Raw genomic sequence first — 13,667 nt, 5'->3', positions numbered from 1 at the left:
TCAAATACCCAGGTGCTACTGTGAGCATTAGTAAGGTACACATCAATAACATGTACATCACATATACCTTTGTTCACCTTGCCATCCTTCTTATCCGCCAAATACTTGGGGCAGTTCCGCTTCCAGTGACCAGTCTGCTTGCAGTAGAAGCACTCAGTTTCAGGCTTAGGTCCAGACTTGGGTTTCTTCTCTTGAGCAGCAACTTGTTTGCCGTTCTTCTTGAAGTTCCCCTTCTTCTTCCCTTTGCCCTTTTTCTTGAAACTAGTGGTCTTGTTGACCATCAACACTTGATGCTCCTTTTGATTTCTACCTCCGCAGCTTTCAGCATTGCGAAGAGCTCGGGAATAGTCTTGTTCATCCCTTGCATATTATAGTTCATCACGAAGCTCTTGTAGCTTGGTGGCGGTGATTGGAGAATTTTGTCAATGACGCAATCATCTGGAAGATTAACTCCCATCTGAATCAAGTGATTATTATACCCAGACATTTTGAGTATATGCTCACTAACAGAACTGTTCTCCTCCATCTTGCAGCTATAGAACTTATTGGAGACTTCATATCTCTCAATTCGGGCATTTGCTTGAAATATTAACTTCAACTCCTGGAACATCTCATATGCTCCATGACATTCAAAACGTCGTTGAAGTCCCGATTCTAAGCCGTAAAGCATGGCACACTGAACTATCGAGTAGTCATCAGCTTTGCTCTGCCAGACGTTCATAACATCTGATGTTGCTCCAGCAGCAGGCCTGGCACCCAGCGGTGCTTCCAGGACGTAATTCTTCTGTGCAGCAATGAGGATAATCCTCAAGTTACGGACCCGGTCCGTGTAATTGCTACCATCATCTTTCAACTTTGCTTTCTCAAGGAACGCATTAAAATTCAACGGAACAACAGCACGAGCCATCTATCTACAATCAAACATAAACAAGCAAGATACTATCAGGTACTAAGTTCATGATAAATTTAAGTTCAATTAATCAAATTACTTAAGAACTCCCACTTAGATAGACATCCCTCTAATCCTCTAAGTGATCACGTGATCCAAATCAACTAAACTATGTCCGATCATCACGTGAGATGGAGTAGTTTCATTGGTGAACATCACTATGTTGATCATATCTACTATATGATTCACGCTCGACCCTTCGGTCTCCATATTCCGAGGCCATATCTGTATATGCTTGGCTCGTCAAGTATAACCTGAGTATTCCGCGTGTGCAACTGTTTTGCATCCGTTGTATTTGAACGTAGAGCCTATCACACCCGATCATCACGTGGTGTCTCAGCACGAAGAACTTTTGCAACGCTGCATACTCAGGGAGAACACTTCTTGATAATTAGTGAGAGATCATCTTATAATGCTACCGTCAATCAAAGCAAGATAAGATGCATAAAAGATAAACATCACATGCAATCAATATAAGTGATATGATATGGCCATCATCATCTTGTGCCTGTGATCTCCATCTCCGAAGCACCGTCATGATCACCATCGTCACCGGCGCGACACCTTGATCTCCATCGTAGCATCGTTGTCGTCTCGCCAATCTTATGCTTCCACGACTATCGCTACCGCTTAGTGATAAAGTAAAGCATTACATTGCGATTGCATTGCATACAATAAAGCGACAACCATATGGCTCCTGCCAGTTGCCGATAACTTGGTTACAAAACATGATCATCTCATACAATAAAATTTAGCATCATGTCTTGACCATATCACATCACAACATGCCCTCCAAAAACAAGTTAGACGTCCTCTACTTTATTGTTGCATGTTTTACGTGGCTGCTACGGGCTTAAGCAAGAACCAATCTCACCTACGCATCAAAACCACAACGATAGTTTGTCAACTTGGTGCTGTTTTAACCTTCGCAAGGACCGGGCATAGCCACACTCAGTTCAACTAAAGTTGGAGAAACTGTCACCCGCAAGCCACCTATGTGCAAAGCACGTCGGGAGAACCGGTCTCGCGTAAGCGTACGCGTAATGTCGGTCCGGGCCGCTTCGTCCAACAATACCGCCGAACCAAAGTATGACATGCTGGTAAGCAGTATGGCTTATATCGCCCACAACTCACTTGTGTTCTACTCGTGCATATAACATCAACATATAAAACCTAGGCTCGGATGCCACTGTTGGGGAACGTAGTAATTTCAAAAAATTTCCTACGCACACGCAAGATCATGGTGATGCATAGCAACGAGAGGGGAGAGTATGATCTACGTACCCTTGTAGATCAACAGCGGAAGCGTTGACGCAATGTAGAGGAAGTAGTCGTACGTCTTCCCGATCCGATCGATCCAAGCACCGTTACTCCGGCACCTCCGAGTTCTTAGCACACGTACAGCTCGATGACGCTCCCCGGGCTCCGATCCAGCAAAGCTTCGGGGATGAGTTCCATCAGCACAACGGCGTGGTGACGATGATGATGTTCTACCGACGCAGGGCTTCGCCTAAGCACTACAACGATATGATCGAGGTGGAATATGGTGGCAGGGGGCACCGCACACGGCTAAGGAACAATCACGAGGATCAACTTGTGTGTTCTAGGGTGCCCCCTTGCCTCCGTATATAAAGGATCCAAGGGGGGGTGCGGCCGGCCCTATGGAGGCGCGCAGGAGGAGTCCTACTCCTACCGGGAGTAGGACTCCTCCCCCTTTCCTTGTCCAAGTAGGAGAGGTGGAGGGAGAGGAGGAAAGAGGGGGCGCCGCCCCTTCCTCCTTGTCCAATTCGGACTAGGGGGAGAGGGGGCGCGCGGCCTGCCCTGGCAGCCCCTTCCTCTTCTCCACTTTAGGCCCATGAGGCCCATTAACCCCCCGGGGGGTTCCCGTAAGCCCCCGGTGCTCCGGTTTTATCCGAAACTTCCCCGGAACGCTTCCGGTGTCCGAATATAGTCATCCAATATATCAATCTTTATGTCTCGACCATCTCGAGACTCCTCGTCATGTCCGTGATCACATCCGGGACTCCGAACTAACTTCGGTACATCAAAATGCATAAACTCATAATAACTGTCATCGTAACGTTAAGCGTGCGGACCCTACGGTTCGAGAATAATGTAGACATGACTGAGACATATCTCCGGTCAATAACCAATAGCGGGACCTGGATGCCCATATTGGCTCCTACATATTCTACGAAGATCTTTATCGGTCAGAGCGCATAACAACATACGTTGTTCCCTTTGTCATCGGTATGTTACTTGCCCGAGATTCGATCGTCGGTATCCAATACCTAGTTCAATCTCGTTACTGGCAAGTCTCTTTACTCGTTCCGTAATACATCATCTCGCAACTAACTCATTAGTTGCAATGCTTGCAAGGCTTATGTGATGTGCATTACCGAGAGGGCCCAGAGATACCTCTCCGACAATCGGAGTGACAAATCCTATTCTCGAAATACGCCAACCCAACATCTACCTTTGGAGACACCTGTAGAGCTCCTTTATAATCACCCAGTTACGTTGTGACGTTTGGTAGCACACAAAGTGTTCCTCCGGCAAACGGGAGTTGCATAATCTCAGTCATAGGAACATGTATAAGTCATGAAGAAAGCAATAGCAACATACTAAAACGATCGGGTGCTAAGCTAATGGAATGGGTCTTGTCAATCAGATCATTCACCTAATGATGTGATCCCGTTAATCAAATAACAACTCTTTGTTCATGGTTAGGAAACATAATCATCTTTGATTAACGAGCTAGTCAAGTAGAGGCATACTAGTGACACTAAGTTTGTCTATGTATTCAGACATGTATTATGTTTCCGGTTAATACAATTCTAACATGAATAATAAACATTTATCATGATATAAGGAAATAAATAATAACTTTATTATTGCCTCTAGGGCATATTTCCTTCAACTTGGATACACAACCAACCCCTTGCTACTTTATTCCCCTGCCTATATTCACACACCACTATACCACTAGCTCGTGTGGCTGCTGTCCTGAATCACGGTTTGGAAACAATCCTATGGAACCGCCTAACATCCGATGCTGCTACCGAGTTGTGCGCTTTGTTGTCTCTCTTGCAGGATTTTCGGTTGTCGACAGGACCGGACGAGCGCTACCTCAATGGTGGCATGTGCTTCTCCACGAGGGCAGCCTACGCGCTAACCATGGGCTCCCATGATGATGATGACGACGTGCATGTCGTTGCCATCTGGTCTTCACACGTTCCAAATCACGTGAAGATCTTTGCATGGCTCCTGTTTCGGGATCGACTCAACTCAAAAAGCAACCTTCAGCGCAAGCATATCGTCACCGACTCACTATGCCCGCGCTGCGGACATGATGGTGAAACCAGCTCACACATAGCTCACACATATTCCTAGACTGTCCTCTTTCACAACGTATTTGGCAACGGATCGGCCTCTCTCCTTCAAGTACCATTGATGGACTCTGGGACTGCCGCCTACCTACACAGGTGGATGCGGTAATCTGGCACTCCGTCCTCCTCATCATCCTATGGAAGATTTGGGATTCCAGAAACGCTATGACCTTCAAGCAACAAAATCACCACAGTATTCTCACCCTCAGGCGCATCGTGGATGATCTCATGCTCTGGACGCACCGGATGAAGAAACCGGTGCACAAGCAGGCCACCTCCTCCTGGCGTTCCTACCTCTTATCACGACTTCACGTGCTTATGTAATTCCTCTTTGTAATCAGTCTGACGATGGGTTACAAACTTGAGATATATATTCAGGTGGGGAGCTCCCCCCCCCCCCCCTTGATTTTTCAAAAAAAAATCTTACTCATAATCATTACATAGATAATACTTGAGAACCAAGATCTAAAAATATACAAAGTAACTGTATGACTAAGAAATACAGTAATATATTTTGGAGACTTTTGCTCCGTGAATCAATCTCTGCAAGACGGAAAACTCCCAAGACTTAAGTAAAGAGACTTCAATTGGATTGGGGTAATGATACTGCTCCATTCACCCGCACAAATATAATTACCAATAAAGATTTCTGAAAGTTGGTTGTGTCGTCCATCTAAACAGATGGGAAGCCTTAGCGATAAACTTACTTCGACCGAAGAAGACCCCCTAGAAGTGTAGGCCGTCGAATTACAAGATCTTCACCATATCGGCGAGGAAAAATTCCAACTCCACAAAGAACCAAATCAACAAATAACGGGATGACAGAATAGCATAAACCCATCAGATTCGAACAGTCGGACCTGCAAAGACACAAACATCTCTATCTCCATGACACCAATGATAAAGAAACTGTAGTATCTTTATTCGCAAAAACACCATAACCACATAAATACTGGCGACAAGCATGTAACTTCTAAAGATCCAAGGCACCTCATCTCTCAGTGCTAAGATGGCAGCTGGAGACTAGGGGGCCGAAGGGAGAGTATCAGGTGATACCGGGGCTTAAATGCTCCCACTTCCAACGGCTCCTGGGAGGTTTTCAACATTCTGCAAAAAAGACCTTTTGAAGTCAACAAATTGCAAACAAGTACGGCAGCCTTTCAGATTCTCCAGGAGCCGTTGGATCTGAGATCCAACGGGTCAGAAACTTGTATCATGGTATTACCTAAGGCATGGTATCACCTGATATTTTCCCGGGGGCTGAAAGTATGTCCGACGGCGGCAACTTAAAAAAGATCCTAGCGCGGCCGCATACACAAGCTTTGCAAGTTCGTATCTACACTCACTCGCTCGGGAACAACGGAAGAGCCCACGAGGTCGGCTGATAGATAGTGTGAGTTGTTTTTCTAGTGATGCAGTTATTGTATTGGTGCACTACGACATATACACCTACGTCTACACGGTTCAACTCGAATCAATGTAGTTTAAGAAACTCGCTGAATATTTTTTTGAAAATCCATATTGCCAATTCATGAAATTTTGTACATAATATACAATACATGAGGTGGCACAAACACATGGCAACTCCGAACAATTTTTATGACAAATTTAGAGACGCAATGATAAGAACTTTAGTTGTCAAGCATGGCAACTTCTTTTCGGATGGCAAGTTTTAATATTTTTTTGTTTTCTTTTCAGATGGCAACTTCAGTTGTAAAAAACGTCAGGGCGAAATTGCGTCGTGCCGCACATGTGGTACTTATCATTTGCCTTGAAAAAGGAAAAACCTAAAGAAAACCGATGAAGAAATGCAGAAAACCAAAGAAAAAACGACGAAACGCACCATAGAAACAAACTGAAAACCGAAAAAGCAAACTGGAAGGAAAGCTAGAGGAAAACCCCCCCAAAAAAAAACTTGAAAAACCTAGAAGAAAACTGCACGACTGGGCCAGGCCACTAAGGGAGCGCTATCTTCCACGTCGCAGCCCAAAAGCCCATCACGAAAGATAAACACGAGAATCCGTCCGCTAAGGCCAATCTGCGGTAATTCTGCCCCAACCCAACCCAACCCCGACAGGCCGGATGCTGCCCTCCCCACCACTTTCTGTCGCCCGCCGCGCCGCCACGGCCGCCGCCCGCCACCTCCTCCCCTCCATCAGCTCGCTCATCCTCGACCCGCCCGCCCCCAGCCCTGCCGTCCCCCGCCGCCGCGTTCGCCTAATGCCGCTGAGGAACAGCGCCCCGCTCGTCTCCCCGCCGCCGCACGGGAGGAGCTTCGCGGTGGCCGCGGGGGATGGGGGCGCAGAAGGCGAGGCTCCGGCGCTGGTGGTGGTCTCCTTCTACCGGTTCGCGGACTTCCCCGACCATGCCGACCTGCGGCAACCGCTCAAGGAGCTCTGCGAGGAGCTGGTGAGCGCGCACAGATATGTTTTTTTTTTGTCACTATGTATCGATGGCCATCGCTTGTGTGACCTAACGAGATAGTAGAATTGAAGTGGTGTGCGATGTTCCAAAACCTCGAGCTATCCTGCCAGGGAAGACTAGAAAAATGGCACGGATAGGTCAGGGGCGAAATAAGCATTTTAAGGATATTGTGGTAGCAACATTCCGCGGATCTGCCTATACTGCACATGTTTCCCTTATAGGTTGCATTTGTTATAGTGAGGTGTTATCATCTGGCGAGTGATGTATTGTGCCAGCTTTTGTGCTATGTTACATTCCTCTTTTGTTGCTTGTGCTCTACTAAATGTTTGATGCATTCATGTCATGAACTTTGTATATTAAGATCAATTGATCATGGAGCTTAGAAAGTTCTTTCCTTGAATTGGAAAATAGCAAGTTTTTAGATACGCAAAGGATTGTATAGTGCATATGTATGACCATTCTGAGCTAGATACTGCATTGTATTATTTTTGTAAACCCATTGCGAAATGCGCATAGATCTGGCATACCAAATGCGAGGAATACCAATGTGAAAAGTTACCCAAAATCGTAACAAAGAAACCACATTATATTATTGAGAGATTTGTCTCCCGTGGAGTTGTCATTTAAGTACATTTTATAATTCTTACGACTTCAGCTCATTTCTAGTTCTTGATGCGTGTTACACCAAGACGTTCATTTTTGAGCTTCTATTGTTATATTTAGGTTTTTAAATTCTCTGGTACTTGTTACTGTTTTGTTACATTAAGATGTTCAGTTCTGTTACTTCATTTATTTAATGTATAAGATGAATCTTGCTAACTAGAACAGTAGTGATATGATATGGGATAATTATTACCCAATTTATGGTCGACCTGATAAATTTGGTTATTTTCTTATGTAAAGTTAAAAAGTATGTGTGGTCTAATGGTTGTATCCTGTGTTATACTCTTTTACAACTTCGAAATATTAAGTGGCTAATGACAGTAACGTTAACTTGGTGTTCATATTGTGTATAAATTGCCCATATATGCTACCCCCTCCATTCCAAAAAAAGTGTCATGGCTTTAGTTCAGCTTTAGTTCAAATTTGAACTAAAGCCACGACAATTTTTTGGATCGGAGTGAGTAGTATTTATTTATTAATGTTTCTGTGAAACCGGGCACTCACATGGTTGGTTGGCTGATTCTGTTCAGCGTGTTTCAGGTGGCATTATTCTTGCACCAGAGGGAATCAATGGTAGTTTATGTGGAACACCAGAAGCTGTGGAGAAAGTTTTGAACTTTATTCAAACAGACAATCGCTTAAAAGGATTGAGGGTGATCCAGACACCTGTTACTCCAGAGGACGAGGCTATCCATCATGGACATACCAGCCATTCTCCTGTAGGTCCTGGAGAAGATGCACCATTCCGATGGGATCATGTCCGTGTGAAATTGAAAAAGGAGGTTGGTTAGTGTGCTTGCATAATAATAATATTAATGGTTGTTTGATTGAATACCTGAGTATTTAGTGATGCAGATTATTATGCTTTATTGACTATTTCTCAGATTGTGAGTTTTGGAGACCCTGGTGTGATGCCAACTAAAAGGGTTGGCAAGTATATAAAGCCAAAAGATTGGAATTCGTTGATAAGTGATCCAGACACCGTGAGTCTTTCATTCATCTCAGTTTTCTTTTGTCTAGTTCGCTGCTATCTGCGTGATGCATTCACACAATTCATGTGGCAGGTTGTCATTGATGTGCGTAACATGTATGAGATACGCATAGGAAAATTTAAGAGGGCTGTTGATCCATGCACAGAATCATTTAGAGAATTCCCATCTTGGGTTGATAATCAGTTCCAGTTGGCTGAATCTGATAGTCACCAGTCATCAGTAAATGGTAACACTGTAACTGAGGGAGCAGAAGATCTGAATTCCAGTGGACCCAAAGAGCTACCACGAGTTGCTATGTATTGCACTGGTGGTATTAGATGTGAGAAGGCATCGAGCTTTCTCCTTGACAAGGGATTTAAAGAGGTATGCCAGGAGGGCTTTCTCTTCTTATTCCTCCGTTGACTTTCCTCATGAAGCATTTCCTCTTGATTAAAAATAAATTGTATACAAATTGACTACATATTACTTTTTTATACCACTGAAATGAATTTGTCCTTAGGTTGAATATTGCATCTTGTGTACAGTTAACCTGATCATGTGCTGTACCATCAATAGCACTAGGTTATGTAGTGAACCTAGTGGATAAGTTCTGTTATAAAACCAATTAGTGCATGAAAGATTTTTATGCTATCAACTTCTATATAGTACAGTAACATATCTTATAGTTGTGACCCTAATGAGAGGTTTCATACCTGTGCCAGGTTTACCATCTGGAGGGTGGAATATTAAAGTACCTAGAGGAAATCCCGGAAGCTGAAAGCTTGTGGGAAGGTGAATGTTTCGTGTTTGATAAGCGTGTTTCAGTGGAGCATGGGTTAGCTCAGGGAACCCACAAACTCTGCTATGGATGTAAACAACCAGTTAGTGACGAAGACATGGAATCTCCTAAATGGGAGTATGGTGTATCATGTCCATACTGCTTTTCCACGAGATCTGAGGAGGAGAAGGAAAGGGCAAGGGCTCGGCACCGGCAGTTTAAGACATGGGGAGTTATTGGCGGTCCTGATAAAGGCAGGAGTCCAAAAAGGCTCGAAGCTAGCGATGGAGTTAAGGAGGACAAACAGCCGCGCAATTCAGTATAACTTAAACTGGTGATTTTGTTCTATTACTTCTGGATTGTTGAAATGCCCTCGACAAAAGTGAGACTATCGATCTGTAGTGCTTTTGTCTGGCTACTTTGATCAGGTTTCACGAGTTACTTCTTGGTCTCTGATCTAGACTGCAGGTACATCACTATCACTAGTGTCTTACTCGAGCTTAGAAGTTTGTTTACAGGGGGCTGATTTTTGTACTCCATCTATCCGTAAATTGTAACATTGGTTACTCGTATGAGCTTATGAAGCATCTCGCAGTCTGTTTATGTATAATGATGGGGTCAGTACCCAAATGGCACCATTCCTGTTTGAACGAGAGGTTTTTTGGTTGGAGTTCGGTGCAGATTTATACTGCTGGTTGTTCTGAACGTTGTTTGTTTCTAGGCTGTCTGAAACTGCTATTTGCATTTGATTTGCTATTTTCATTTCCTGGAGAGGCGTGGTGTGTTTATTTGGTTGATCTATACATATATGGAGTAGATTTGTGCCGGTGGGTCAAAAACTCAAAATGATGTTGATACATGTGCATATGAACTGCATCGTACTTGCACAGTTCAGTGAAACTACAAACGTTTGTTGTCGGGTAGAGAATTAGCTCCCAGGGTCCTTAGGGCTCATTCGGTTTACAGGAATTTCAAATCGAAGTAGTAATAATAGGAAAAGGAAAGTATTTGTCTGCCCTGTTCACTTCAATCCTTATAGTTTTTTCACGAGTTCAAATACCGATGTAGATAGATGTTAGCTTCTTGTATGATGTCACCTTTTAGGATGGATGCAATTTTTCATAGCTCGTCACATGATGTTAATCCTTCCAGTGACTAGCACACTGTTGCTTCATCTTTTCTTCTATTTTCGTTTTTCCATCGTCTGCTGATGCACGTCTGTTCAAGGAGTGTTAATATTGTTTCAGGAGTTCGAAATGTTCACACAAAAGATCACTGAAAATGTGTTGGATGCAACAAAGAAATTTCAGAAATTATTTACAGATAAGAAAAAAAAATTGATGGGTCTGTTACAGCCCTTGGATTAGCAGCGGAGACTACGAAAATGCTCTTTAGAGCTCGGGCTCCTGAGTTTGACTTGATCAACATTCAAATTTTCACGTTTCAAATTCTTTTGAAAAAACTTACACACATACTTAGAGACATAAAGCATATGTGTGTAAATTTCAGGACGAAACACCTTAAAATGAGTGCTACACAAAAAGAACAAATCTAACGCTTTTTAGTAGATGCACTATTGATCCTCAAAGTCCATGAATTTATCTTTTTTGCACAGATCGCATTTTAGGGTATTTCATCCTCAAATTTTACATATATACACATAACATCCTTGTTTATTTGTATGGTTTTTTTAGATTTTTTTGAAATTAAAAAGTGCGAATTTTGAATTTTTCAAAAAATCCGGCCTCCATGGAGGCCGAGCTTCAAAACGCCCTACTCCGGAGACTACCATGTCCAAGGTATAGATATTGATACAAACGAAACCAAATGAGGAACTGCACACCGAGGAACCAACCGACCAAGGCCATAATGAGTGCTCGAGCCCCCATTTAGGCTGGTCACAATGGGCAAGAATATAAGCTAGTAACTTACACACTTCCCTAGACTGTATTACTACCTCCATAGTGGGTAGGAACATCTATGTAGTGTCATGCAACGATGTATTTATTAGGTTATAGACTCATTGTTTCTTGGAGTGTGTGATGTTCCGGTAACTTAGCTAGTTACCATAAGCACCTCTCTCTTCATTAAATATGTGCCACATAAGCAAAGTTGTATTGGAGTGTGTGATGTTACTCCTAAGTTCCTCCCCATTGTGACCAGCCTTATCAACCCTAGCCCGATCAGCGGCATGACCAAGTCGTTGTTGAACATGAACAGTCAACAACGGCAAGAAGCCGTGGAGAGAAGAAAACCCTAATAGTATACTAGTGCTCGAGCGCCAAAATGTGCAATCCACACACATGGCTTTATGTATGCCAAGGAAGATTTCTAGATGAAAGGTGCATTCATCCTGCTTTATGTAAAGACCAAAATGGTCAATGGAGCATACTACTAACAGAATACAAGTCCACCACCCTGCTATGCAAAGGACCACCACAGCAAAAGCTTTAAACTTGAGCATGTCGGTCTAAACACAGCATGCAAGGATTTAATCACCATTTGGATTTTGGAGCCGCATCCACCAATATCTTGTCCCTTCCTTTCACCGACAACATCACAAGTTATAAAGAGAGAGCATGTCTGTAGAGAGGTTCAACTGAAGGTTCTGGAGTAATCATTTCTTTAGATAGCTTAATAGGAATTTATAGATAATTGTAATAATAAATGAATGCACCATAGAAAAAGATAATTGAACCATAAGCAAGTGATTACAAAACCAACAATCTCATGGAAGTTCATAGCTCTAGATTACATAATTGATAATTGATCTATTGTTCATCTTCAAAAATGAGCACATACAATCTAGCAACAACTTGTAAAAAATGATCATAAATATTTAGAACTAGTCCAAAAATGTCTGAAGCAAATTATATGTGTCTTGTCGGATGCATGTATTCAAGAGATCCAGAAAACACAGTGTAGTCAGCTACGGTGGACACTAAATCTTGGCTGAGACAAGAGGCGGTCCAACTGCAAGTTGCAAAGAGCAATTCTGCCCATGGTTCTATCTAGTTTGCATAGCGACGTGCATGCCTTAGTGTGAAGATTGTAGGCTCGAATTTCCTGTCTTTCTGCATAAAAGGTATTGCAGAAAATCAATTCACCACCATCACGTGTTACCCTCAAAGGCCTACAATAATCCGTGGACGCGTCCATCGGAATGGAATACGCCTTAATCCATGTACCCATATCCAGATCGGCTAAGATCCATACGTTGGCACGCCGATTACTTGTCATGGGTGTGTGGTACTCTCTCTCCGTTTGGACCATGCACAAAGCGCCGTTGAGCTCGGCCATGAGCACAGCCAGGCACACATCAGGGCCCATGGGTTTGTGTGAGCCACTGATCGTCTTCCTCCACGTTTCGCTCTCGATGTCAAAGCAATGTAAGATGTAACCGCGTCGACGATGTTGCGTCTCTAAGAAATACATGACACCATTCACAGCGACCGGGGAGTTTTCCATGTAGGAGATTTTGGTTTGGGGCGGCTTCGACACCCTCCAACGGGGGTCCTCTCCTAAAGTGAAAACCTTGCATGCCGAACCATCGTCGACCTTGACCACCTTGTAAGCGCGAGACGGCACGGCACGGCCGGAGCCGAAGAAGGTGCACACCATCCTGTTTTGTTGCTCCGGACAGTCCACGAGCATCTTCCCCGAGGCCGGGTCGATCACCTGGGCGCTAGCATAAGAATAAGAGTAATCTGCCACGCATATGAGGTCGTCTGAGCTCGTGGAGATCAAGGGAGAGCCGTCTATGCCCTTGAGCACCTTGACGACAGTACCATCCATGTCCATCAGCCGCAGGTCGCGGCACCAGCTCTTGGCTTCGTCCTCGGCGCAGCTGGCCACCATGAGCGGCTCGGCATGGCGAGATTTATGCGCGGCGACGAAGGCTGGATCGGAGATCAGGGCGTACCACTCCTTGGACACGCACAGGAACCGGCACACGGACCTCACCGGCGTCCGGGAAAGGATCTCAAAGATGAGATCGGCTGGCATCGGGACAGCGCCTTCCGCCGGTGCAGGCGTGTTAATAAGGCGGCGGCGTTCAGGTGAGCCGTGCAGCGTCATGGCGATGCGTGGCGGCGTGGAGACGGCAGCGCGCAGGACGAGAGGAAGCACTGAAATTACACGGGAGGACACGGAGGAGCGGGGCCGAACAAGTGGGCTTGGGCCGGGCCACCAGGTCATCAATGGGCCAAAGAGGCAGCAGCCCAGGCCGAACACGGCAGGTCAATGCGTCTCCCAAAAAATAGGTCAATGCGCCGCTATGCTTTGCCCACCGTGCAGCAGGGTTGGAGCCATGCAACAACGATGAATTTCTTCTATATGATCCCATGGCATCGCCTCACTACTAGCGAGGAGCTCGCAGCAGTCCCCAGCTTGCATGTCTTCTCATCATGGACAGTATGCTGGGAGAAAAGGTTTTTTGTTCGACAAGGGGATGCTCTGCTGGAACTGTCGTCGTGATACGAGCAATGAATTGG

General features: G+C 44.6%; 2 protein-coding genes across 2 annotated transcripts; one reads left to right on the top strand and one right to left on the bottom strand.

Moving 5' to 3' along the window:
* The first annotated feature begins 6,390 nt into the window (after window positions 1-6,390).
* Window positions 6,391-9,827, top strand: LOC147963819 (Rhodanese/Cell cycle control phosphatase superfamily protein). Its single transcript, XM_087531222.1, has 5 exons — window positions 6,391-6,747; window positions 7,956-8,207; window positions 8,310-8,408; window positions 8,490-8,780; window positions 9,119-9,827. Exons 1-5 carry the CDS (start codon window positions 6,421-6,423, stop codon window positions 9,497-9,499), a joined length of 1,350 nt encoding a protein of 449 aa, XP_087387348.1. The 5' UTR covers window positions 6,391-6,420; the 3' UTR covers window positions 9,500-9,827.
* A 2,272-nt stretch (window positions 9,828-12,099) lies between these two features.
* LOC147963818 (F-box protein At5g65850-like) lies at window positions 12,100-13,251 on the bottom strand. The gene has a single exon (XM_087529717.1). The coding sequence runs from the start codon at window positions 13,249-13,251 to the stop codon at window positions 12,100-12,102; it is 1,152 nt and encodes a 383-aa protein (XP_087385843.1).
* Window positions 13,252-13,667: the final 416 nt, after the last annotated feature.

The sequence above is a fragment of the Triticum urartu genome, chromosome 6A, assembly GCF_056163025.1.
Source record: "Triticum urartu cultivar PI428250 chromosome 6A, HENAU_Tu73, whole genome shotgun sequence".
Lineage (NCBI taxonomy): Eukaryota > Viridiplantae > Streptophyta > Magnoliopsida > Poales > Poaceae > Triticum > Triticum urartu.
Note: the sequence above shows the minus strand (reverse complement) of the source record. Positions and strands in the feature narration are given on the sequence as shown.